The 27,397-nt window shown below is 43.6% G+C and overlaps 1 protein-coding gene across 1 annotated transcript in view; it reads right to left on the minus strand.

Moving 5' to 3' along the window:
• Positions 1–27,397, minus strand: part of LOC137640984 (golgin subfamily A member 6-like protein 22) — a 29,155-nt gene continuing 1,758 nt past the window's right edge. Inside the window, exons 5-13 of the mRNA XM_068373440.1 lie at positions 23,497–23,575; positions 23,002–23,115; positions 22,353–22,430; positions 21,596–21,711; positions 19,319–19,409; positions 19,002–19,111; positions 13,777–13,875; positions 880–960; positions 1–85 (exon numbers count right to left, since the gene is read on the minus strand). Of these exons, the coding sequence (XP_068229541.1) occupies positions 1–85; positions 880–960; positions 13,777–13,875; positions 19,002–19,111; positions 19,319–19,409; positions 21,596–21,711; positions 22,353–22,430; positions 23,002–23,115; positions 23,497–23,575 (853 nt within the window). The remainder of the gene's footprint in view (positions 86–879; positions 961–13,776; positions 13,876–19,001; positions 19,112–19,318; positions 19,410–21,595; positions 21,712–22,352; positions 22,431–23,001; positions 23,116–23,496; positions 23,576–27,397) is intronic.

Below are 27,397 nucleotides of genomic sequence, written 5' to 3' on the forward strand. Positions count from 1 at the left end.
CTACTTCTTCTTATTCTTCTTCTTCTTCTTCTGCTGCTGCTGCTGCTGAGAAGATGTCAGACTTTTTCTTTCTGCATTTGTCCACCTGATGAAGAAACAGTACAAGCCAATCTTCATCAGGTAACAAAGCATGCTAGACAGAGTCTGACTTCTTCTCTCTGCTGCTTTTGTTACTGCTGCTGCTGCTCCTTGTCCTATTCCTCCTACCAATGTTGCTGCTGGTCGTCCTTCTTCTTCTTCCTCTTCTTCTGCTGCTGCTGCTGAGAAGATGTCAGATTTATTCTTTCTGCATTTGTCCACCTGATGAAGAAACAGTACAGGTGAATCTTCATCAGGTAACAAAGCATGCTAGACCAAATCAGACTTCTTCTCTCTGCTGATTTTGTTACTGCTGCTGCTGCTCCTTGTCCTTTTCCTCCTACCAATGTTGCTGCTGGTCCGCCTTCTTCTTCTTCTTCTTCTTCTTCTGCTGCTGCTGCTGCTGCTGAGAAGAAGGCAGACTTATTCTTTCTGCATTTTTCCACCTGATGAAAAAACAGTACAAGTGAATCTTCATCAGCTAACAAAGCATGCTAGACCAAGACAGACTTCTTCTCTCTGCTGCTTTTGTTACTGCTGCTGCTGCTCCCTGTCCTTTTCCTCCTACCAATGTTGCTGCTGGTCCTTCTTCTTCTTCTTCTGCTGCTGCTGCTGCTGAGAAGATGTCAGACTTATTCTTTCTGCATTTGTCCACCTGATGAAGAAACAGTACAAGTGAATCTTGATCAGGTAACAAAGCATGCTAGACCAAGTCAGACTTCTTCTCTCTGCTGCTTTTGTTACTGCTACTGCTGCTCCTTGTCCTTTTCCTCCTACCAATGTTGCTGCTGGTCCTCCTACTTCTTCTTATTCTTCTTCTTCTTCTTCTGCTGCTGCTGCTGCTGAGAAGATGTCAGACTTTTTCTTTCTGCATTTGTCCACCTGATGAAGAAACAGTACAAGCCAATCTTCATCAGGTAACAAAGCATGCTAGACAGAGTCTGACTTCTTCTCTCTGCTGCTTTTGTTACTGCTACTTCTGCTCCTTGTCCTTTTCCTCCTACCAATGTTGCTGCTGGTCCTCCTTCTTCTTCTTCTTTTTCTTCTTTTTCTTCTGCTGCTGCTGCTGCTGCTGCTGCTGAGAAGAAGTCAGACTTATTCTTTCTGCATTTGTCCACCTGATGAAGAAACAGTACAAGTGAATCTTGATCAGGTAACAAAGCATGCTAGACCAAGTCAGACTTCTTCTCTCTGCTGCTTTTGTTACTGCTACTGCTGCTCCTTGTACTTTTCCTCCTACCAATGTTGCTGCTGGTCCTCCTACTTCTTCTTATTCTTCTTCTTCTTCTTCTGCTGCTGCTGCTGCTGAGAAGATGTCAGACTTGTTCTTTCTGCATTTGTCCACCTGATGAAGAAACAGTACAAGCCAATCTTCATCAGGTAACAAAGCATGCTAGACCAAGTCAGACTTCTTCTCTCTGCTGCTTTTGTTACTGCTGCTGCTGCTCCCTGTCCTTTTCCTCCTACCAATGTTGCTGCTGGTCCTTCTTCTTCTTCTTCTGCTGCTGCTGCTGCTGCTGCTGCTGCTGCTGAGAAGATGTCAGACTTATTCTTTCTGCATTTGTCCACCTGATGAAGAAACAGTACAGGTGAATCTTCATCAGGTAACAAAGCATGCTAGACAGAGTCTGACTTCTTCTCTCTGCTGCTTTTGTTACTGCTACTGCTGCTCCTTGTCCTTTTCCTCCTACCAATGTTGCTGCTGGTCCTCCTCCTCCTTCTTCTTCTTCTTCTTCTTCTTCTGCTGCGGCTGCTGCTGCTGCTGTTGCTGCTGCTGCTGAGAAGATATCAGACTTATTCTTTCTGCATTTGTCCACCTGATGAAGAAACAGTACAGGTGAATCTTCATCAGGTAACAAAGCATGCTAGACCAAGTCAGACTTCTTCTCTCTGCTGCTTTTGTTACTGCTGCTGCTGCTACTTGTCCTATTCCTCCTACCAATGTTGCTGCTGGTCCTCCTCCTCCTTCTTCTTCTTCTTCTTCTTCTTCTTCTTCTTCTGCTGCTGCTGCTGCTGCTGAGAAGATGTCAGACTTATTCTTTCTGCATTTGTCCACCTGATGAAGAAACAGTACAGGTAAATCTTCATCAGGTAACAAAGCATGCTAGACCAAGTCAGACTTCTTCTCTCTGCTGCTTTTGTTACTGCTACTGCTGCTCCTTGTCCTTTTCCTCCTACCAATATTGCTGCTGGTCCTCCTCCTCCTTCTTCTTCTTCTTCTTCTTCTTCTGCTGCTGCTGCTGCTGCTGCTGTTGCTGCTGCTGCTGAGAAGATGTCAGACTTATTCTTTCTGCATTTGTCCACCTGATGAAGAAACAGTACAGGTGAATCTTCATCAGGTAACAAAGCATGCTAGACAGAGTCTGACTTCTTCTCTCTGCTGCTTTTGTTACTGCTACTGCTGCTCCTTGTCCTTTTCCTCCTACCAATGTTGCTGCTGGTCCTCCTCCTCCTTCTTCTTCTCCTTCTTCTTCTTCTGCTGCTGCTGCTGCTGCTGCTGTTGCTGCTGCTGCTGAGAAGATGTCAGACTTATTCTTTCTGCATTTGTCCACCTGATGAAGAAACAGTACAGGTGAATCTTCATCAGGTAACAAAGCATGCTAGACCAAGTCAGACTTCTTCTCTCTGCTGCTTTTGTTACTGCTGCTGCTGCTACTTGTCCTATTCCTCCTACCAATGTTGCTGCTGGTCCTCCTCCTCCTTCTTCTTCTTCTTCTTCTTCTGCTGCTGCTGCTGCTGCTGAGAAGATGTCAGACTTATTCTTTCTGCATTTGTCCACCTGATGAAGAAACAGTACAGGTGAATCTTCATCAGGTAACAAAGCATGCTAGACCAAGTCAGACTTCTTCTCTCTGCTGCTTTTGTTACTGCTACTGCTGCTCCTTGTCCTTTTCCTCCTACCAATGTTGCTGCTGGTCCTCCTCCTTCTTCTTCCTCTTCTTCTTCTTCTTCTTCTTCTGCGTGCTGCTGCTGCTGCTGCTGTTGCTGCTGCTGCTGAAAAGATGTCAGACTTATTCTTTCTGCATTTGTCCACCTGATGAAGAAACAGTACAGGTGAATCTTCATCAGGTAACAAAGCATGCTAGACCAAGTCAGACTTCTTCTCTCTGTGGCTTTTGTTACTGCTGCTGCTGCTACTTGTCCTATTCCTCCTACCAATGTTGCTGCTGGTCCTCCTCCTTCTTCTTCCTCTTCTTCTTCTTCTTCTGCTGGTGCTGCTGCTGCTGCTGCTGAGAAAAAGTCAGACTTGTTCTTTCTGCATTTGTCCACCTGATGAAGAAACAGTACAAGTGAATCTTCATCAGGTAACAAAGCATGCTAGACCAAGTCAGACTTCTTCTCTCTGCTGCTTTTGTTACTGCTGCTGCTGCTCCTTGTCCTTTTCCTCCTACCAATGTTGCTGCTGGTCCTCCTTCTTCTTCTTCTTTTTCTTCTTTTTCTTCTGCTGCTGCTGCTGCTGCTGCTGCTGAGAAGAAGTCAGACTTATTCTTTCTGCATTTGTACACCTGATGAAGAAACAGTACAAGTGAATCTTGATCAGGTAACAAAGCATGCTAGACCAAGTCAGACTTCTTCTCTCTGCTGCTTTTGTTACTGCTGCTGCTGCTCCTTGTCCTTTTCCTCCTACCAATGTTGCTGCTGGTCCTTCTTCTTCTTCTTCTTCTTCTTCTTCTGCTGCTGCTGCTGCTGCTGCTGAGAAGAAGTCAGACTTATTCTTTCTGCATTTGTCCAACTGGTGAAGAAACAGTACAGGTGAATCTTCATCAGGTAACGAAGCATGCTAGACCAAGTCAGACTTCTTCTCTCTGCTGCTTTAGTTACGTCTACTGCTGCTCTTTGTCCTTCTCCTCCTACCAATGTTGCTGCTGGTCCTCCTTCTTCTTCTTCTTCTTCTTCTGCTGCTGCTGCTGCTGCTGAGAAGAAGTCAGACTTATTCTTTCTGCATTTGTCCACCTGATGAAGAAACAGTAGAAGTGAATCTTCATCAGGTAACAAAGCATGTTAGACCAAGTCAGACTTCTTCTCTCTGCTGCTTTTGTTACTGCTGCTGCTGCTCCTTGTCCTATTCCTCCTACCAATGTTGCTGCTGGTCTTCCTTCTTCTTTTTCATCTTCTGCTGCTGCTGCTGCTGAGAAGAAGTCAGACTTATTCTTTCTGCATTTGTCCACCTGATGAAGAAACAGTGAAGGTGAATCTTCATCAGGTAACAAAGCATGCTAGACCAAGTCAGACTTCTTCTCTCTGCTGTTTTTGTTACTGCTGCTGCTGCTCCTTGTCCTTTTCCTCCTACCAATGTTGCTGCTGGTCTTCCTTCTTCTTTTTCATCTTCTGCTGCTGCTGCTGCTGAGAAGAAGTCAGACTTATTCTTTCTGCATTTGTCCACCTGATGAAGAAACAGTACAAGTGAATCTTGATCAGGTAACAAAGCATGCTAGACCAAGTCAGACTTCTTTTCTCTGCTGCTTTTGTTACTGCTGCTGCTGCTCCTTGTCCTTTTCCTCCTACCAATGTTGCTGCTGGTCCTTCTTCTTCTTCTTCTTCTGCTGCTGCTGCTGCTTCTGCTGCTGAGAAGAAGTCAGACTTATTCTTTCTGCATTTGTCCACCTGATGAAGAAACAGTACAAGTGAATCTTCATCAGGTAACAAAGCATGCTAGACCAAGTCAGACTTCTTCTCTCTGCTGCTTTAGTTACTGCTACTGCTGCTCTTTGTCCTTCTCCTCCCACCAATGTTGCTGCTGGTCCTCCTTCTTCTTCTTCTTCTTCTTCTGCTGCTGCTGCTGCTGCTGAGAAGAAGTCAGACTTATTCTTTCTGCATTTGTCCACCTGATGAAGAAACAGTTCAAGTGAATCTTCATCAGGTAACAAAGCATGCTAGACCAAGTCAGACTTCTTCTCTCTGCTGCTTTTGTTACTGCTGCTGCTGCTCCTTGTCCTATTCCTCCTACCAATGTTGCTGCTGGTCCTCCTTCTTCTTCTTCCTTTTCTTCTTCTTCTTCTGCTGCTACTGCTGCTGCTGCTGCTGAGAAGGAGTCAGACTTGTTCTTTCTGCATTTGTCCATCTGATGAAGAAACAGTACAAGTGAATCTTCATCAGGTAACAAAGCATGCTAGACCAAGTCAGACTTCTTCTCTCTGCTGCTTTTGTTACTGCTGCTCATCGTCCTTTTCCTCCTACCAATGTTGCCGCTGGTCCTCCTTCTTCTTCTCTTCTTCTTCTTCGTCTTCTGCTGCTGCTGCTGTTGCTGAGAAGAAGTCAGACTTATTCTTTCTGCATTTTTCCACCTGATGAAAAAACAGTACAAGTGAATCTTCATCAGCTAACAAAGCATGCTAGACCAAGTCAGACTTCTTCTCTCTGCTGCTCTTGTTACTGCTGCTGCTGCTCCTTGTCCTTTTCCTCCTACCAATGTTGCTGCTGGTCATCCTTCTTCTTCTTCTTCTGCTGCTGCTGCTGCTGCTGCTGCTGCTGAGAAGAAGTCAGACTTATTCTTTCTGCATTTGTCCACCTGATGAAGAAACAGTACAGGTGAATCTTCATCAGGTAACGAAGCATGCTAGACCAAGTCAGACTTCTTCTCTCTGCTGCTTTTGTTACTGCTGCTGCTGCTCCTTGTCCTTTCCCTCCTACCAATGTTGCTGCTGGTCCTCCTCCTTCTTCTTCTTCTTCTTCTGCTGCTGCTGCTGCTGAGAAGAAGTCAGACTTGTTCTTTCTGCATTTTTCCACCTGATGAAGAAACAGTACAAGTGAATCTTCATCAGGTAACAAAGCATGCTAGTGCAAGTCTGACTTCTTCTCTCTGCTGCTTTTGGTACTGCTGCTGCTGCTCCTTGTCCTTTTCCTCCTACCAATGTTGCTGCTGGTCTTCCTTCTTCTTCTTCTTCTTCTTCTTCTTCTTCTGCTGCTGCTGCTGCTGAGAAGAAGTCAGACTTATTCTTTCTGCATTTGTCCACCTGATGAAGAAACAGTACAGGTGAATCTTCATCAGGTAACAAAGCATGCTAGACCAAGTCAGACTTCTTCTCTCTGCTGCTTTTGTTACTGCTGCTGCTGCTCCTTGTCCTTTTCCTCTTACCAATGTTGCTGCTGGTTCTCCTTCTTCTTCTTCTTCTTCTGCTGCTGCTGCTGCTGCTGCTGCTGAGAAGAAGTCAGACTTATTCTTTCTGCATTTGTCCACCTGATGAAGAAACAGTACAAGTGAATCTTCATCAGGTAACAAAGCCTGCTAGACCAAGTCAGACTTCTCCTCTCTGCTGCTTTTGTTACTGCTGCTGCTGCTCCTTGTCCTTTTCCTCCTACCAATGTTGCTGCTGGTCCTTCTTCTTCTTCTTCTTCTTCTTTTGCTGCTGCTGCGGCTGCTGCTGCTGCTGAGAAGTAGTTTGACTTGTTTTCTGCATTTGTCCACCTGATGAAGAAACAGTACAAGTGAATCTTCATAAGGTAACAAAGCATTGCTAGACAAAGTCAGACTTCTTCTCTCTGCTGCTTTTGTTACTGCTGCTGCTGCTCCTTGTCCTTTTCCTCCTACCAATGTTGCTGCTGGTCCTCCTTCTTCTTCTTCTTCTGCTGCTGCTGCTGCTGAGAAGAAGTCAGACTTATTCTTTCTGCACTTGTCCACCTGATGAAGAAACAGTACAGGTGAATCTTCATCAGGTAACAAAGCATGCTAGACCAAGTCAGACTTCTTCTCTCTGCTGCTTTTGTTACTGCTGCTGCTGCTCCTTGTCCTTTTCCTCCTACCAATGTTGCTGCTGGTCCTCCTTCTTCTTCTTCTTCTTCTTCTTCTTCTTCTTCTGCTGCTGCTGCTTCTGCTGCTGAAAAGAAGTCAGACTTATTCTTTCTGCATTTGTCCACCTGATGAAGAAACAGTACAAGTGAATCTTCATCAGGTAACAAAGCATACTAGACCAAGTCTGACTTCTCTCTGCTGCTTTTGTTACTGCTGCTGCTGCTCCTTGTCATTTTCCTCCTACCAATGTTGCTGCTGGTCCTTCTTCTTCTTCTTCTTCTTCTTTTGCTGCTGCTGTGGCTGCTGCTGCTGCGGCTGCTGCTGCTGCTGAGAAGAAGTCAGACTTATTCTTTCTGCATTTGTCCACCTGATGAAGAAACAGTACAAGTGAATCTTCATCAGGTAACAAAGCCTGCTAGACCAAGTCAGACTTCTCCTCTCTGCTGCTTTTGTTACTGCTGCTGCTGCTCCTTGTCCTTTTCCTCCTACCAATGTTGCTGCTGGTCCTTCTTCTTCTTCTTCTTCTTCTTTTGCTGCTGCTGCGGCTGCTGCTGCTGCTGAGAAGTAGTTTGACTTGTTTTCTGCATTTGTCCACCTGATGAAGAAACAGTACAAGTGAATCTTCATAAGGTAACAAAGCATTGCTAGACAAAGTCATACTTCTTCTCTCTGCTGCTTTTGTTACTGCTGCTGCTGCTCCTTGTCCTTTTCCTCCTACCAATGTTGCTGCTGGTCCTCCTTCTTCTTCTTCTTCTGCTGCTGCTGCTGCTGAGAAGAAGTCAGACTTATTCTTTCTGCATTTGTCCACCTGATGAAGAAACAGTACAGGTGAATCTTCATCAGGTAACGAAGCATTCTAGACCAAGTCAGACTTCTTCTCTCTGCTGCTTTTGTTACTGTTGCTGCTGCTCCTTGTCCTTTTCCTCCTACCAATGTTGCTGCTGGTCATCCTTCTTTTTCTTCTTCTTCTTCTTCTGCTGCTGCTGCTGCTGAGAAGAAGTCAGACTTATTCTTTCTGCATTTGTCCACCTGATGAAGAAACAGTACAAGTGAATCTTGATCAGGTAACAAAGCATGCTAGACCAAGTCAGACTTCATCACTCTGCTGCTTTTGTTACTGCTGCTGCTGCTCTTTGTCCTTTTTCTCCTACCAATGTTGCTGCTGGTCCTCCTCCTTCTTCTTCTTCTTCTTCTTCTGCTACTGCTGCTGCTGAGAAGAAGTCAGACTTATTCTTTCTGCATTTGTCCACCTGATGAAGAAACAGTACAAGTGAATCTTCATCAGGTAACAAAGCATGCTAGACCAAGTCAGACTTCTTCTCTCTGCTGCTTTTGTTACTGCTACTGCTGCTCCTTGTCCTTTTCCTCCTACCAATGTTGCTGCTGGTCCTCCTCCTTCTTCTTCTTCTTCTTCTGCTGGTGCTGCTGCTGCTGCTGCTGAGAAGAAGTCAGACTTGTTCTTTCTGCATTTGTCCACCTGATGAAGAAACAGTTCAAGTGAATCTTCATCAGGTAACAAAGCATGCTAGACCAAGTCAGACTTCTTCTCTCTGCTGCTTTTGTTACTGCTGCTGCTGCTCCTTGTCCTATTCCTCCTACCAATGTTGCTGCTGGTCCTCCTTCTTCTTCTCCCTTTTCTTCTTCTTCTTCTGCTGCTACTGCTGCTGCTGCTGCTGAGAAGGAGTCAGACTTGTTCTTTCTGCATTTGTCCATCTGATGAAGAAACAGTACAAATGAATCTTCATCAGGTAACAAAGCATGCTAGACCAAGTCAGACTTATTCTCTCTGCTGCTTTTGTTACTGCTGCTCATCGTCCTTTCCCTCCTACCAATGTTGCTGCTGGTCCTCCTTCTTCTTCTCTTCTTCTTCTTCGTCTTCTGCTGCTGCTGCTGCTGCTGCTGCTGCTGAGAAGAAGTCAGACTTATTCTTTCTGCATTTGTCCACCTGATGAAGAAACAGTACAGGTGAATCTTCATCAGGTAACAAAGCATGCTAGACCAAGTCAGACTTCTTCTCTCTGCTGCTTTTGTTACTGCTGCTGCTGCTCCTTGTCCTTTTCCTCCTACCAATGTTGCTGCTGGTCATCCTTCTTCTTCTTCTTCTTCTGCTGCTGCTGCTGCTGCTGCTGCTGAGAAGAAGTCAGACTTATTCTTTCTGCATTTGTCCACCTGATGAAGAAACAGTACAGGTGAATCTTCATCAGGTAACGAAGCATGCTAGACCAAGTCAGACTTCTTCTCTCTGTTGCTTTTGTTACTGCTGCTGCTGCTCCTTGTCCATTTCCTCCTACCAATGTTGCTGCTGGTCCTCCTCCTTCTTCTTCTTCTTCTTCTGCTGCTGCTGCTGCTGAGAAGAAGTCAGACTTGTTCTTTCTGCATTTTTCCACCTGATGAAGAAACAGTACAAGTGAATCTTCATCAGGTAACAAAGCATGCTAGTGCAAGTCTGACTTCTTCTCTCTGCTGCTTTTGGTACTGCTGCTGCTGCTCCTTGTCCTTTTCCTCCTACCAATGTTGCTGCTGGTCTTCTTCTTCTTCTTCTTCTTCTTCTTCTTCTTCTTCTTCTTCTGCTGCTGCTGCTGCTGCTGCTGCTGAGAAGAAGTCAGACTTATTCTTTCTGCATTTGTCCACCTGATGAAGAAACAATACAAGTGAATCTTCATCAGGTAACAAAGCATGCTAGACCAAGTCAGACTTCTTCTCTCTGCTGCTTTTGTTACTGCTGCTGCTGCTCCTTGTCCTTTTCCTTCTACAAATGTTGCTGCTGGTCCTCCTTCTTCTTCTTCTTCTTCTTCTTCTTCTTTTGCTGCTGCCGCTGCTGCTGCTGCAGCTGAGAAGAAGTCAGACTTATTCTTTCTGCATTTGTCCACCTGATGAAGAAACAGTACAGGTGAATCTTCATCAGGTAACAAAGCATGCTAGACCAAATCAGACTTCTTCTCTCTGCTGATTTTGTTACTGCTGCTGCTGCTCCTTGTCCTTTTCCTCTTACCAATGTTGCTGCTGGTTCTCCTTCTTCTTCTTTTTCTGCTGCTGCTGCTGCTGCTGCTGCTGCTGAGAAGAAGTCAGACTTATTTTTTCTGCATTTGTCCACCTGATGAAGAAACAGTACAGGTGAATCTTCATCAGGTAACGAAGCATGCTAGACCAAGTCAGACTTCTTCTCTCTGCTGCTTTTGTTACTGCTGCTGCAGCTCCTTGTCCTTTTCCTCCTACCAATGTTGCTGCTGGTCCTCCTACTTCTTCTTCTTATTCTTCTTCTTCTTCTTCTGCCGCTGCTGCTGCTGAGAAGATGTCAGACTTATTCTTTCTGCATTTGTCCACCTGATGAAGAAACAGTACAAGTGAATCTTCATCAGGTAACAAAGCATGCTAGACCAAGTCAGACTTCTTCTCTCTGCTGCTTTTGTTACTGTTGCTGCTGCTCCTTTTCCTTTTCCTCTTACCAATGTTGCTGCTGGTTCTCCTTCTTCTTCCTTTTTTTCTTCTTCTTCTGCTGCTGCTGCTGGTGCTGCTGCTGCTGAGTAGAAGTCAGACTTATTCTTTCTGCATTTGTCCACCTGATGAAGAAACAGTACAGGTGAATCTTCATCAGGTAACAAAGCATGCTAGACCAGGTCAGACTTCTTCTCTCTGCTCCTTTTGTTACTGATGCTGCTGCTCCTTGTCCTTTCCCTCCTACCAATGTTGCTGCTGGTCCTCCTACTTCTTCTTCTTCTTCTTCTTCTTCTTCTGCCGCTGCTGCTGCTGAGAAGATGTCAGACTTATTCTTTCTGCATTTGTCCACCTGATGAAGAAACAGTACAGGTGAATCTTCATCAGGTAAAAAAGCATGGTAGACCAAGTCAGACTTCTTCTCTCTGCTGCTTTTGTTTCTGCTGCTGCTGCTCCTTGTCCTATTCCTCCTACAAATGTTGCTGCTGGTCCTCCTTCTTCTTCTTCCTCTTCTTCTTCTTCTTCTTCTGCTGGTGGTGCTGCTGCTGCTGCTGAGAAGAAGTCAGACTTGTTCTTTCTGCATTTGTCCACCTGATGAAGAAACAGTACAAGTGAATCTTCATCAGGTAACAAAGCATGCTAGACCAAGTCAGACTTCTTCTCTCTGCTGCTTTTGTTACTGCTGCTGCTGCTCCTTGTCCTTTTCCTCCTACCAATGTTGCTGCTGGTCCTCCTTCTTCTTCTTCTTCTTCTGCTGCTGCTGCTGCTGCTGCTGCTGCTGCTGCTGCTGAGAAGAAGTCAGACTTATTCTTTCTGCATTTGTCCACCTGCTGAAGAAACAGTACAGGTGAATCTTCATCAGGTAACAAAGCATGCTTGACCAAGTCGGACTTCTTCTCTCTGTTGCTTTTGTTACTGCTGCTGCTGCTCCTTGTCCTTTTCCTCCTACCAATGTTGCTGCTGGTTCTCCTTCTTCTTCATCTTCTTCTTCTTCTTCTTCTTCTTCTTCTGCTGCTGCTGCTGCTGCTGCTGCTGCTGAGAAGAAGTCAGACTTTTTCTCTCTGCATTTTTCCACCTGATGAAGAAACAGTACAGGTGAATCTTCATCAGGTAACAAAGCATGCTAGACCAAGTCAGACTTCTTCTCTCTGCTGCTTTTGTTACTGTTGCTGCTGCTCCTTGTTCTTTTCCTCCTACTAATGTTGCTGCTGGTTCTCCTTCTTCTTCTTCTTCTTCTTCTGTTGCTGCTGCTGCTGAGAAGAAGTCAGACTTGTTCTTTCTGCATTTGTCCACCTGATGAAGAAACAGTACAAGTGAATCTTCATCAGGTAACAAAGCATGCTAGACCAAGTCAGACTTCTTCTCTCTGCTGCTTTTGTTACTGTTGCTGCTGCTCCTTGTTCTTTTCCTCCTACTAATGTTGCTGCTGGTTCTCCTTCTTCTTCTTCCTTTTCTTCTTCTTTTTTTGCTGCTGCTGCTGGTGCTGCTGCTGCAAAGAAGAAGTCAGACTTATTCTTTCTGCATTTGTCCACCTGATGAAGAAACAGTACAGGTGAATCTTCATCAGGTAACAAAGCATGCTAGACCAAATCAGACTTCTTCTCTCTGCTGATTTTGTTACTGCTGCTGCTGCTCCTTGTCCTTTTCCTCCTACCAATGTTGCTTCTGGTCCTCTTTCTTCTTCTTCTTCTTCTTCTTCTTCTGCTGCTGCTGCTGCTGCTGCTGCTGAGAAAAAGGCAGACTTATTCTTTCTGCATTTTTCCACCTGATGAAAAAACAGTACAAGTGAATCTTCATCAGCTAACAAAGCATGCTAGACCAAGTCAGACTTCTTCTCTCTGCTGCTTTTGTTACTGCTGCTGCAGCTCCTTGTCCTTTTCCTCCTACCAATGTTGCTGCTGGTCCTCCTACTTCTTCTTATTCTTCTTCTTCTTCTTCTTCTGCTGCTGCTGCTGCTGCTGAGAAGATGTCAGACTTGTTCATTCTGCATTTGTCCACCTGATGAAGAAACAGTACAAGCCAATCTTCATCAGGTAACAAAGCATGCTAGACCAAGTCAGACTTCTTCTCTCTGCTGCTTTTGTTACTGCTGCTGCTGCTCCCTGTCCTTTTCCTCCCACCAATGTTGCTGCTGGTCCTTCTTCTTCTTCTTCTGCTGCTGCTGCTGCTGCTGCTGCTGCTGCTGAGAAGATGTCAGACTTATTCTTTCTGCATTTGTCCACCTGATGAAGAAACAGTACAGGTGAATCTTCATCAGGTAACAAAGCATGCTAGACAGAGTCTGACTTCTTCTCTCTGCTGCTTTTGTTACTGCTACTGCTGCTCCTTGTCCTTTTCCTCCTACCAATGTTGCTGCTGGTCCTCTTCCTCCTCCTTCTTCTTCTTCTTCTTCTTCTTCTTCTTCTTCTTCTTCTTCTTCTGCTACTGCTGCTGCTGCTGCTGCTGCTGCTGCTGAGAAGATGTCAGACTTATTCTTTCTGCATTTGTCCACCTGATGAAGAAACAGTACAGGTGAATCTTCATCAGGTAACAAAGCATGCTAGACCAAGTCAGACTTCTTCTCTCTGCTGCTTTTGTTACTGCTGCTGCTGCTACTTGTCCTATTCCTCCTACCAATGTTGCTGCTGGTCCTCCTTCTTCTTCTTCTTCTTCTTCTTCTTCTTCTTCTTCTTCTGCTGCTGCTGCTGCTGCTGAGAAGATGTCAGACTTATTCTTTCTGCATTTGTCCACCTGATGAAGAAACAGTAAAGGTGAATCTTCATCAGGTAACAAAGCATGCTAGACCAAGTCAGACTTCTTCTCTTTGCTGCTTTTGTTACTGCTGCTGCTGCTCCTTGTCCTTTTCCTCCTACCAATGTTGCTGCTGGTCCTCCTTCTTCTTCTCCTTTTTTTTCTTTTTCTTCTGCTGCTGCTGCTGCTGCTGCTGCTGAGAAGAAGTCAGACTTATTCTTTCTGCATTTGTCTACCTGATGAAGAAACAGTACAAGTGAATCTTGATTAGGTAACAAAGCATGCTAGACCAAGTCTGACTTCTTCTCTCTGCTGTTTTTGTTACTGCTGCTGCTGCTCCTTGTCCTTTTCCTCCTACCAATGTTGCTGCTGGTCCTCCTTTTTCTTCTTCATCTTCTGCTGTTGCTGCTGCTGAGAAGAAGTCAGACTTATTCTTTCTGCAATTGTCCACCTGATGAAGAAACAGTACAAGTGAATCTTGATCAGGTAACAAAGCTTGCTAGACCAAGTCAGACTTCTTTTCTCTGCTGCTTTTGTTACTGCTGCTGCTGCTCCTTGTCCTTTTCCTCCTACCAATGTTGCTGCTGGTCCTTCTTCTTCTTCATCTTCTTCTTCTTCTGCTGCTGCTGCTGCTTCTGCTGCTGAGAAGAAGTCAGACTTTTTCTTTCTGCATTTGTCCACCTGATGAAGAAACAGTACAAGTGAATCTTCATCAGGTAACAAAGCATGCTAGACCAAGTCAGACTTCTTCTCTCTGCTGCTTTTGTTACTGCTACTGCTGCTCTTTGTCCTTCTCCTCCTACCAATGTTGCTGCTGGTCCTCCTCCTTCTTCTTGTTCTTCTTCTGCTGCTGCTGCTGCTGCTGAGAAGAAGTCAGACTTATTCCTTCTGCATTTGTCCACCTGGTGAAGAAACAGTAGAAGTGAATCTTCATCAGGTAACAAAGCATGTTAGACCAAGTCAGACTTCTTCTCTCTGCTGCTTTTGTTACTGGTGCTGCTGCTCCTAGTCCTTTTCCTCCTACCAATGTTGCTGCTGGTCCTCCTTCTTCTCCTTCTTCTTCTTCTTCTTCTTCTTCTGATGCTGCTGCTGCTGCTGCTGCTGCTGCTGCTGAGAAGAAGTCAGACTTATTCTTTCTGTATTTGTCCACCTGATGAGGAAACAGTACATGTGAATCTTCATCAGGTAACAAAGCATGCTAGACCAAGTCAGACTTCTTCTCTCTGCAGCTTTTGTTACTGCTGCTGCTGCTCCTTGTCCTTTTCCTCCCACCAATGTTGCTGCTGGTCCTCCTTCTTCTTCTTCTTCTTCTTCTTCTTCTTCTTCTTCTCCTTCCTCTGCTGCTGCTGCTGCTGCTGCTGCTAAGAAGAAGAAGTCAGACTTGTTCTTTCTGCATTTGTCCACCTGATGAAGAAACAGTAGAAGTGAATCTTCATCAGGTAACAAAGCATGCTAGACCAAGTTATAAGATATGGGTGCTTAGGTAGGAAGTTCTATTAACCATAATAATTACCTGGAACAGAGATGTATCATCATTAGTAATTATTTCTCAGCTGATCTCATCTTCGTCGCTGTATGCTTGATGGATAATAATACGTTGGTATTAATAAAATACGTCTTTAATGTATAAAAGACTACATTATGACTTCTCTATGTGACAGCTGACTCTCAAGTGTATATGGAGCGTCTTACACAAATCTCACAAACCAAAACATTGCTAAACAAAAGAGCATCGCTCTGAAAAGACTTAAATCCTACTCCAGCATAAATCATAAAGAATCACATCTTATCTGAGGTAATCAACAAATGTTTGAATCCTAATACCAAAACAAATCATTACTCTTATGATCAAAGCATAACATGTCTTATTCATACAATATGATGCAATGTTGTGCAATACCTGAAACACTTGAAATAATATAGTACATTGTTACAATAATACATAACAGTCTCCTCCCCCTTAACTTGACATTGTAAAAATATTCATAAATCTAATCTCTCAGGGGGCTTTCCTCTGTTAATCCTATTAGGAAGCACTTTAACCTCATCTTGTACTGGTACATGAATTGGTTCTGAATCTACATTGGATGTTGGACCATCTTGGTTAATACTTGACTCATTTGATCTAACAACTTCTTTAAGTTTCTCATCTCTAACATTCACATGCTCTACTGTCTTTCTGTTTAACGGCTGTAGTTGATCAACATGACGTTTTACAACATTATCACCAACACGAACATCATAATGTAAATTTCCTATCTCTCTTACAATCTCTCCTGGTACCCACTTCTCTGGAGTGTTGTACGATCTTACCATGACATCAGACAAAGGTAAAAAATGTCTTACATTAGGAAGCTTTGCTATTTGTTTATACCCTTTATCTTCTAAATCACTTTGCAAACTTGGATACAACAAATCTAACTTACACCTTATCCTCCTTCCCATTAACAAATTTGAGGGTGCCACGCCTGTTGTGCTGTGCGGCGTTGTTCTATAAGACAATAAAAATTTTGACACATGCAAAAATATATTACTTGAATTTGCTCTTCTACACTTCATATTGTGCTTAAATGTTTGGACAAATCTTTCAGCCTCTCCATTAGTAGATGGATGATATGTAGCTGAAAATGTATGCTTTATACCATTGACATTACAAAATTCTTTAAACTCTTGTGAGGTAAATTGTGGACCATTATCTGTAACAATTCTTTCTGGAATACCATGCGTTGAAAAAATTTGCATTAACTCTTTTATTGTGGCGTAAGACGTTGTCGTCTTCATTGGGATAATTTCTGGCCACTTACTGTAAGCATCTACTACTATCAAAAACAAATAATTCAAAAAAGGACCTGCAAAATCTATATGCACTCTTTGCCATGGATACCTGGGCAACTCCCACGGGTGCATTCTAGCAAATTGAGGATTGTTTTGTTGCATAACACAATTCATACAATTCTTTATATAACATTCCACATCTTTATCTACACCTGGCCACCATACAAAAGTTCTCGCAATTGACTTTGATCTTACAATACCTTGGTGATCAGCATGTATTTCAGACAAAACCTTATTTCTCAGTGAATTAGGAATAACTACCCTGGAACCTCTCATCACTATTCCTTGTGTCACACTCAGTTCATACCATATATCCTTATACGGTTTACAATTTTCCTCCTTTCCACATAAGTCCCTACCTGTCATTAAACTCTCCAAAACCTTACTAAGTACTGGGTCTTGCTTGGTACTGTGTGCTACATCTTTTGCAGTTATTGGTACATTACATACTGAAATTAACAGAACACTGTCATCATACTCTTCTGGAGCTTTGTCTACGGGTAATCTGGATAAAGCATCTGCATTACCCATATTTGATGTTGGACGGTATTCTATATCATAGTGGTACGCTGCTAACGTAACTGCCCAACGTTGTAGTCTTGCAGCTACCAACGTAGGTAAACTTGCTTTTGGACCCAATATTGCTAATAAAGGTTTATGATCTGTAACAAGTGTGAACTTACTAATCTCTCAGGGGGCTTTCCTCTGTTAATCCTATTAGGAAGCACTTTAACCTCATCTTGTACTGGTACATGAATTGGTTCTGAATCTACATTGGATGTTGGACCATCTTGGTTAATACTTGACTCATTTGATCTAACAACTTCTTTAAGTTTCTCATCTCTAACATTCACATGCTCTACTGTCTTTCTGTTTAACGGCTGTAGTTGATCAACATGACGTTTTACAACATTATCACCAACACGAACATCATAATGTAAATTTCCTATCTCTCTTACAATCTCTCCTGGTACCCACTTCTCTGGAGTGTTGTACGATCTTACCATGACATCAGACAAAGGTAAAAAATGTCTTACATTAGGAAGCTTTGCTATTTGTTTATACCCTTTATCTTCTAAATCACTTTGCAAACTTGGATACAACAAATCTAACTTACACCTTATCCTCCTTCCCTTACCAAATCCGAAAGACATGTTTGCAACTATGTCAGGATGCAGTGTTTTTTCTAAATTAGATTTAAGACAAGCATTTCAACAGCTTCCCATGGATGAAACTTCACAAGAATTATGTACAGTAAATACATCCTTAGGTTTGTTTAGGCCAAAGAGATTACCTTATGGAGTTGCAAGTAGTCCAGCTATATGGCAACAAACTATGGACAAAAGAGTGTCAGGAATCTTTTGAAAGAATCAAGCAGGAAATAACATCACCTACATTCTTAGTACATTATCGAATGGATTTACCAGTTAAATTAGTTTGTGATGCATCAAACATAGGTTTAGGTGCAGTATTATCTCATGTAATGCCAGATGGAACAGAAAAACCAATTGCATTCACTTCTAGAGTATTGAACAAGGCAGAAAGGAATTACTCTCAAATAGAAAGTGAAGGTTCTTGGGAAAAGGTCACATATTCAGATTGGGCTACACCATTAGTTCCTATTGTGAAGGAAAGTGGACAGGTTAGGTTGTGTGGAGATTACAAAGTAACGTTAAATCCACAACTGCAAGTAGCTCAACATCCCATCCTCGTCGCCAAATATAAGATATGGGTGCTTAGGTAGGAAGTTCTATTAACCATAATAATTACCTGGAACAGAGATGTATCATCATTAGTAATTATTTCTCAGCTGATCTCATCTTCGTCGCTGTATGCTTGATGGATAATAATACGTTGGTATTAATAAAATACGTCTTTAATGTATAAAAGACTACATTATGACTTCTCTATGTGACAGCTGACTCTCAAGTGTATATGGAGCGTCTTACACAAATCTCACAAACCAAAACATTGCTAAACAAAAGAGCATCGCTCTGAAAAGACTTAAATCCTACTCCAGCATAAATCATAAAGAATCACATCTTATCTGAGGTAATCAACAAATGTTTGAATCCTAATACCAAAACAAATCATTACTCTTATGATCAAAGCATAACATGTCTTATTCATACAATATGATGCAATGTTGTGCAATACCTGAAACACTTGAAATAATATAGTACATTGTTACAATAATACATAACACAAGTCAGACTTCTTCTCTCTGCAGCTTTTGTTACTGCTGCTGCTGCTCCTAGTCCTTTTCCTAATACCAATGTTGCTGCTGGTCCTCTTTCTTCTTCTCCTTCTTCTTCTTCTTCTTCTTCTTCTTCTTCTTATGCTGCTGTTGCTGCTGCTGCTGCTGCTGAGAAGGAGTCAGACTTGTTCTTTCTGCATTTGTCCACCTGATGAAGAAACAGTACAAGTGAATCTTCATCAGGTAACAAAGCATGCTAGACCAAGTCAGACTTCTACTCTCTGCTGCTTTTGTTACTGCTGCTGCTGCTCCTTGTCCTTTTCCTCCTACCAATGTTGCTAATGGTCCTTCTTCTTCTTCTTCTTCTTCCTCTTCTTCTTCTTCTTTTGCTGCTGCTGCGGCTGCTGCTGCTGCTGAGAAGTAGTTTGACTTGTTTTCTGCATTTGTCCACCTGATGAAGAAACAGTACAAGTGAATCTTCATCAGGTAACAAAGCATTGCTAGACAAAGTCAGACTTCTTCTCTCTGCAGCTTTTGTTACTGCTGCTGCTGCTCCTTGTCCTTTTCCTCCTACCAATGTTACTGCTGGTCCTCCTTCTTCTTCTTCTTCTGCTGCTGCTCCTGCTGAGAAGAAGTCAGACTTATTCTTTCTGCATTTGTCCACCTGATAAAGAAACAGTACAGGTGAATCTTCATCAGGTAACAAAGCATACTAGACCAAGTCAGACTTCTTTTCTCTGCTGCTTTTGTTACTGCTGCTGCTTCTCCTTGTCCTTTTCCTCCTACCAATGTTGCTGCTGGTCCTTCTTCTTCTTCTTCTTCTTCTTTTGCTGCTGCTGCGGCTGCTGCTGCTGCGGCTGCTGCTGCTGCTGAGAAGTAGTTTGACTTGTTTTCTGCATTTGTCCACCTGATGAAGAAACAGTACAAGTGAATCTTCATAAGGTAACAAAGCATGCTAGACAAAGTCAGACTTCTTCTCTCTGCTGCTTTTGTTACTGCTGCTGCTGCTCCTTGTCCTTTTCCTCCCACCAATGTTGCTGCTGATCCTCCTCCTTCTTCTTCTTCTTCTTCTTCTTCTTCTTCTTCTTCTGCTGCTGCTGCTGCTGCTGAGAAGATGTCAGACTTATTCTTTCTGCATTTGTCCACCTGATGAAGAAACAGTACAAGTGAATCTTCATCAGGTAACAAAGCCTGCTAGACCAAGTCAGACTTCTTCTCTCTGCTGCTTTTGTTACTGCTGCTGCTTCTCCTTGTCCTTTTCCTCCTACCAATGTTGCTGCTGGTCCTTCTTCTTCTTCTTCTTCTTCTTTTGCTGCTGCTGCGGCTGCTGCTGCTGCGGCTGCTGCTGCTGCGGCTGCTGCTGCTGCTGAGAAGTAGTTTGACTTGTTTTCTGCATTTGTCCACCTGATGAAGAAACAGTACAAGTGAATCTTCATAAGGTAACAAAGCATGCTAGACAAAGTCAGACTTCTTCTCTCTGCTGCTTTTGTTACTGCTGCTGCTGCTCCTTGTCCTTTTCCTCCTACCAATGTTGCTGCTGGTCCTCCTTCTTCTTCTTTTTCTTCTTCTTCTTCTTCTTCTTCTTCTTCTTCTTCTGCTGCTGCTGCTGCTGAGAAGAAGTCAGACTTATTCTTTCTGCATTTGTCCACCTGATGAAGAAACAGTACAGGTGAATCTTCATCAGGTAACAAAGCATGCTAGACCAAGTCAGACTTCTTCTCTCTGCTGCTTTTGTTACTGCTGCTGCTGCTCCTTGTCCTTTTCCTCCTACCAATGTTGCTGCTGGTCTTCTTCTTCTTCTTCTTCTTCTTCTTCTTCTTCTTCTTCTTCTGCTGCTGCTGCTGCTGCTTCTGCTGCTGAAAAGAAGTCAGACTTATTCTTTCTGCATTTGTCCACCTGATGAAGAAACAGTACAAGTGAATCTTCATCAGGTAACAAAGCATGCTAGACCAAGTCAGACTTCTTCTCTCTGCTGCTTTTGTTACTGCTGCTGCTGCTCCTTGTCCTTTTTCTCCTACCAATGTTGCTGCTGGTCTTTCTTCTTCTTCTTCTTCTTCTTCTTCTTCTTCTTCTTCTTCTTCTTCTGTTGCTGCTGCTGCTTCTGCTGCTGAAAAGAAGTCAGACTTATTCTTTCTGCATTTGTCCACCTGATGAAGAAACAGTACAAGTGAATCTTCATCAGGTAACAAAGCATGCTAGACCAAGTCAGACTTCTTCTCTCTGCTGCTTTTGTTACTGCTGCTGCTGCTCCTTGTCCTTTTTCTCCTACCAATGTTGCTGCTGGTCTTTCTTCTTCTTCTTCTTCTTCTTCTTCTTCTTCTTCTGCTGCTGCTGCTGCTGCTGCTGAGAAGAAGTCAGACTTATTTTTTCTGCATTTGTCCACCTGATGAAGAAACAGTACAAGTGAATCTTCATCAGGTAACAAAGCATGCTAGACAAAGTCAGACTTCTTCTCTCTGCTGCTTTTGTTACTGCTGCTGCTGTTCCTTGTCCTTTTCCTCCCACCAATGTTGCTGCTGATCCTCCTCCTTCTTCTTCTTCTTCTTCTTCTTCTTCTGCTGCTGCTGCTGCTGCTGCTGAGAAGAAGTCAGACTTATTTTTTCTGCATTTGTCCACCTGATGAAGAAACAGTACAAGTGAATCTTCATCAGGTAACAAAGCATGCTAGACCAAGTCAGACTTCTTCTCTCTGCTGCTTTTGTTACTGCTGCTGCTGCTCCTTGTCCTTTTCCTCCTACCAATGTTGCTGATGGTCCTTCTTCTTCTTCTTCTTCTTCCTCTTCTTCTTCTTCTTTTGCTGCTGCTGCGGCTGCTGCTGCTGCTGAGAAGTAGTTTGACTTGTTTTCTGCATTTGTCCACCTGATGAAGAAACGGTACAAGTGAATCTTCATCAGGTAACAATGCATTGCTAGACAAAGTCAGACTTCTTCTCTCTGCAGATTTTGTTACTGCTGCTGCTGCTCCTTGTCCTTTTCCTCCTACCAATGTTGCTGCTGGTCCTCCTTCTTTTTCTTCTTCTGCTGCTGCTCCTGCTGAGAAGAAGTCAGACTTATTCTTTCTGCATTTGTCCACCTGATGAAGAAACAGTACAGGTGAATCTTCATCAGGTAACAAAGCATTGCTAGACAAAGTCAGACTTCTTCTCTCTGCAGCTTTTGTTACTGCTGCTGCTGCTCCTTGTCCTTTTCCTCCTACCAATGTTGCTGCTGGTCCTCCTTCTTTTTCTTCTTCTGCTGCTGCTCCTGCTGAGAAGAAGTCAGACTTATTCTTTCTGCATTTGTCCACCTGATGAAGAAACAGTACAGGTGAATCTTCATCAGGTAACAATGCATTGCTAGACAAAGTCAGACTTCTTCTCTCTGCAGCTTTTGTTACTGCTGCTGCTGCTCCTTGTCCTTTTCCTCCTACCAATGTTGCTGCTGGTCCTCCTTCTTTTTCTTCTTCTGCTGCTGCTCCTGCTGAGAAGAAGTCAGACTTATTCTTTCTGCATTTGTCCACCTGATGAAGAAACAGTACAGGTGAATCTTCATCAGGTAACAAAGCATGCTAGACCAAGTCAGACTTCTTTTCTCTGCTGCTTTTGTTACTACTGCTGCTGCTCCTTGTCCTTTTCCTCCCACCAATGTTGCTGCTGATCCTCCTCCTTCTTCTTCTTCTTCTTCTTCTTCTTCTTCTTCTTCTTCTGCTGCTGCTGCTGCTGCTGCTGCTGCTGAGAAGAAGTCAAACTTATTCTTTCTGCATTTGTCCACCTGATGAAGAAACAGTACAAGTGAATCTTCATCAGGTAACAAAACATGCTAGACCAAGTCAGACTTCTTCTCTCTGCTGCTTTTGTTACTGCTGCTGCTGCTCCTTGTCCTTTTCCTCCTACCAATGTTGCTGCTGGGCATTCTTCTTCTTCTTCTTCTTCTTTTGCTGCTGCTGCGGCTGCTGCTGCTGCGGCTGCTGCTGCTGCTGAGAAGTAGTTTGACTTGTTTTCTGCATTTGTCCACCTGATGAAGAAACAGTACAAGTGAATCTTCATAAGGTAACAAAGCATTGCTAGACAAAGTCAGACTTCTTCTCTCTGCTGCTTTTGTTACTGCTCCTGCTGTTCCTTGTCCTTTTCCTCCTACCAATGTTGCTGCTGGTCCTCCTTCTTCTTCTTCTTCTGCTGCTGTTGCTGCTGAGAAGAAGTCAGACTTATTCTTTCTGCATTTGACCACCTGATGAAGAAACAGTACAAGTGAATCTTCATCAGGCAACAAAGCATGCTAGACCAAGTCAGACTTCTTCTCTCTGCTGCTTTTGTTACTGCTGCTGCTGCTCCTAGTCCTTTTCCTCCTACCAATGTTGCTGCTGGTCTACCTTCTTCTTCTTTTTCTGCTGTTGCTGCTGCTGCTGCTGCTGCTTAGAAGAAGTCAGACTTATTCTGTCTGCATTATTCTACCTGATGAAGAAACAGTACAAGTGAATCTTCATCAGGTAACAAAGCATGCTAGACCAAGTCAGACTTCTTCTCTCTGCTGCTTTGGTTACTGCTGCTGCTGCTCCTTGTCCTTTTCCTCCTACCAATTTTGCTGCTGTTCCTCCTACTTCTTCTTCTTATTCTTTTTCTTCTTCTTCTGCTGATGCTGCTGAGAAGTCAGACTTGTTTTTTCTGCATTTGTCCACCTGATGAAGAAACAGTACAAGTGAATCTTCATCAGGTAACAAAGCATGCTAGACCAAGTCAGACTTCTTCTCTCTGCTGCTTTTGTTACTGCTGCTGCTGCTCCTTGTCCTTTTCCTCCTACCAATGTTGCTGCTGGTCCTTCTTCTTCTTCTTCTTCTTCTTCTGCTGCTGCTGCTGCTGCTGAGAAGAAATCAGACTTATTCTTTCTGCATTTGTCCACCTGATGAAGAAACAGTACAAGTGAATCTTCATCAGGTAACAAAGCATGCTAGACAGAGGCTGACTTCTTCTCTCTGCGGCTTTTGTTACTGCTGCTGCTGCTCCTTGTCCTTTTCCTCCTACCAATGTTGCTGCTGGTCCTCTTTCTTCTTCTTCTTCTTCTTCTTCTTCTGCTGCTGCTGCTGCTGCTGCTACAGCTGAGAAGATGTCAGACTTATTCTTTCTGCATTTGTCCACCTGATGAAGAAACAGTACAGGTGATTCTTCATCAGGTAACAAAGCATGCTAGACCAAGTCAGACTTCTTCTTTCTGCTGCTTTTGTTACTGCTGCTGCTGATCCCTGTCCTTTTCCTCCTACCAATGTTGCTGCTGGTCCTCTTTCTTCTTCTTTTTATTTCTCTTCTTCTTCTTCTTCTTCTGCTGCTGCTGCTGCTGCTGAGAAGAAGTCAGACTTGTTCTTTCTGCATTTGTCCACCTGATGAAGAAACAGTACAAGTGAATCTTGATCAAGTAACAAAGCATGCTAGACCAAGTCAGACTTCTTCCCTCTGCTGCTTTTGTTACTGCTGCTGCTGCTTCTTGTCCTTTTCCTCCTACCAATGTTGCTGCTGGTTCGCCTTTTTTATCTTCTTCTGCTGCTGCTGCTGCTGCTGCTGCTGAGAAGAAGTCAGACTTGTTCTTTCTGCATTTGTCCACCTGATGAAGAAACAGTACAAGTGAATCTTCATCAGGTAACAAAGCATGCTAGACCAAGTCAGACTTCTTCTCTCTGCTGCTTTTGTTACTGCCTCTGCTGCTCCTTGTCCTTTTCCTCCTACCAATGTTGCTGCTGGTCCGCCTTCTTCTTCTTCTTCTGCTGCTGCTGCTGCTACTGCTGCTGCTGAGAAGAAGTCAAACTTGTTCTTTCTGCATTTTTCCACCTGATGAAGAAACAGTACAAGTGAATCTTCATCAGGTAACAAAGCATGCTAGACCAAGTCAGACTTCTTCTTTCTGCTGCTTTATTTACTGCTGCTGCTACTCCTTGTCCTTTTCCTCCTACTAATGTTGCTGCTGGTCTTCTTTATTCTTCTTCTTATTCTTCTTCTTCTTCTTCTTCTGCTCCTGCTGCTGCTGCTGAAAATAAGTCAGACTTGTTCTTTCTGCATTTTTCCACCTGATGAAGAAACAGTACAAGTGAATCTTCATCAGGTAACAAAGCATGCTAGACCAAGTCTGACTTCTTCTCTCTGCTGCTTTTGTTAATGCTGCTGCTGCTACTTGTCCTTTTCCTCCTACAAATGTTGCTGCTGGTCTTCTTCTTCTTCTTTTTCTTCTTCTTCTTCTTCTTCTTCTTCTGCTGCTGCTGCTGCTGCTGAGAAGAAGTCAGACTTATTCCTTCTGCATTTTTCTACCTGATGAAGAAACAGTACAAGTGAATCTTCATCAGGTAACAAAGCATGCTAGACCAAGTCAGACTTCTTCTCTTTGCTGCTTTTGTTACTGCTGCTGCTGCTCCTAGTCCTTTTCCTCCTACTAATTTTGCTGCTGTTCCTCCTACTTCTTCTTATTATTTTTTTTCTTCTTCTTCTGCTGCTGCTGCTGAGAAGAAGTCAGACTTGTTCTTTCTGCATTTGTCTACCTGATGAAGAAACAGTACAGGTGAATCTTCATCAGGTAACAAAGCATGCTAGACCAAGTCAGACTTCTTCTCTCTGCTGCTTTTGTTACTGCTGCTGCTGCTCCTTGTCCTTTTCCTCCTACCAATGTTGCTGCTGGTCTACCTTCTTCTTCTTTTTCTGCTGCTGCTGCTGCTGCTGCTGCTGCTGCTGCTGAGAAGAAGTCAGACTTATTCTTTCTGCATTTGTCCACCTGATGAAGAAACAGTACAAGTGAATCTTCATCAGGTAACAAAGCATGCTAGACCAAGTCAGACTTCTTCTCTCTGCTGCTTTTGTTACTGCTGCTGCTGCTCCTTGTCCTTTTCCTCCTACCAATGTTGCTGCTGGTCTACCTTCTTCTTCTTCTTCTTCTGCTGCTGCTGCTGCTGCTGCTGCTGAGAAGAAGTCAGACTTATTCTTTCTGCATTTGTCCACCTGATGAAGAAACAGTACAAGTGAATCTTCATCAGGTAACAAAGCATGCTAGACCAAGTCAGACTTCTTCTCTCTGCTGCTTTTGTTACTACTGCTGCTGCTCCTCGTCCTTTCCCTCCTACCAATGTTGCTGCTGGTCCTCCTTCTTCTTCTTCTTCTTCTTCTTCTTCTTCTTCTTCTGCTGCTGCTGCTGCTGCTGCTGCTACAGCTGAGAAGAAGTCAGACTTATTCTTTCTGCATTTGTCCACCTGATGAAGAAACAGTACAAGTGAATCTTCATCAGGTAACAAAGCATGCTAGACCAAGTCAGACTTCTTCTCTCTGCTGCTTTTGTTACTACTGCTGCTGCTCCTTGTCCTTTCCCTCCTACCAATGTTGCTGCTGGTCATCCTTCTTCTTCTTCTCCTTCTTCTTCTTCTTCTTCTTCTGCTGCTGCTGCTGCTGCTGCTGAAAAGAAGTCAGACTTATTCTTTCTACATTTGTCCACCTGAGGAAGAAACAGTACAGGTGAATCTTCATCAGGTAACAAAGCATGCTAGACCAAGTGACACTTCTTCTCTCTGCTGCTTTTGTTACTGCTGCTGCTGCTCCTCCTTGTCCTTCACCTCCTACCAATGTTGCTGCTGGTCCTCCTTCTTCTTCTTCTTCTTCTGTTGCTGCTGCTGCTGCTGCTGCTGCTGAAAAGAAGTCAGACTTGTTCTTTCTGCATTTCTCCACCTGATGAAGAAACAGTACAAGTGAATCTTCATCAGGTAACAAAGCATGCTAGACCAAGTCAGACTTCTTCTCTCTGCTGCTTTTGTTACTGCTGTTGCTGCTCCTTGTCCTTTTTCTCCTACCAATGTTGCTGCTGGTCCTCCTTATTCATCTTCTTTTGTTGCTGCTGCTGTTGAGAAGAAGTCAGACTTGTTCTTTCTGCATTTGTCCACCTGATGAAGAAACAGTACAAGTGAATCTTCATCCGGTAACAAAGCATACTAGACCAAGTCAGACTTCTTCTCTCTGCTGCTTTTGTTATTGCTGCTGCTGCTCCTTGTCCTTTGCCTCCTACCAATGTTGCTGCTGGTCCTCCTCCTTCTTCTTCTTCTTCTTCTTTTTCTTCTGCTGCTGCTGCTGCTGCTGCTGCTGCTGAGAAGAAGTCAGTCTTGTTCTTTCTGCATTTCTCCACCTGATGAAGAAACAGTACAAGTGAATCTTCATCAGGTAACAAAGCATGCTAGACCAAGTCAGACTTCTTCTCTCTGCTGCTTTTGTTACTGCTGCTGCTGCTCCTTGTCCTTTTCCTCGTACCAATGTTGCTGCTGGTCCTCCTTCTTCTTCTTCTTCTTCTTCTGCTGTTGCTGCTGCTGCTGCTGCTGAGAAGAAATCAGACTTATTCTTTCTGCATTTGTCCACCTGATGAAGAAACAGTACAGATGAATCTTCATCAGGTAACAAAGCATGCTAGACAGAGTCTGACTTCTTCTCTCTGCTGCTTTTGTTACTGCTGCTGCTGCTCCTTGTCCTTTTCCTCCTACCTATGTTGCTGCTGGTCCTCTTTCTTCTTCTTCTTCTTCTTCTTCTTCTTCTTCTGCTGCTGCTGCTGCTGCTGCTGCTGCTGCTGAGAAGATGTCACACTTATTCTTTGTGCATTTGTCCACCTGATGAAGAAACAGTAGAGGTGAATCTTCATCAGGTAACAAAGCATGCTAAACCAAGTCAGACTTCTTCCCTTTGCTGGTTTTGTTACTGCTGCTGCTGCTCCTTGTCCTTTTCCTCCTACCAATGTTGCTGCTGGTCCTCCTCCTCCTTCTTTTTCTTCTTCTTCTTCTTCTTCTTCTGCTGCTACTGCTGCTGCTGAGAAGAAGTCAGACTTATTCTTTTTGCATTTTTCCACCTGATGAAGAAACAGTACAAGTGAATCTTCATCAGGTAACAAATCATGCTAGACCAAGTCAGACTTCTTTCTGCTGCTTTTGTTACTGCTGCTGCTGCTCCTTGTCCTTTTCCTCCTACCAATGTTACTGCTGGTCCTCTTTCTTCTTCTTCTTATTCTTCTTCTTCTTCTTCTTCTTCTGCTGCTGCTGCTGCTGAGAAGAAGTCAGACTTGTTCTTTCTGCATTTGTCCACCTGATGAAGAAACAGTACAAGTGAATCTTCATCAGGTAACAAAGCATGCTAGACCAAGTCAGACTTCTTCTCTCTGCTGCAGAAACAGTACAAGTGAATCTTCATCAGGTAACAAAGCATGCTAGACCAAGTCTGACTTCTTCTCTCTGCTGCTTTTGCTACTGCTGCTGCTGCTCCTTGTCCTTTTCCTCCTACCAATGTTGCTGCTGGTCCTCCTTCTTCTTCTTCTTCTTCTTCTTCTTCTTCTTCTTCTGCTGCTGCTGCTGTTGCTGCTGCTGCTGCTGAGAAGAAGTCAGACTTATTCTTTCTGCATTTGTCCACCTGATGAAGAAAC

The sequence above is a fragment of the Palaemon carinicauda genome, chromosome 1 (genome assembly GCF_036898095.1).
Source record: "Palaemon carinicauda isolate YSFRI2023 chromosome 1, ASM3689809v2, whole genome shotgun sequence".
NCBI lineage: Eukaryota > Metazoa > Arthropoda > Malacostraca > Decapoda > Palaemonidae > Palaemon > Palaemon carinicauda.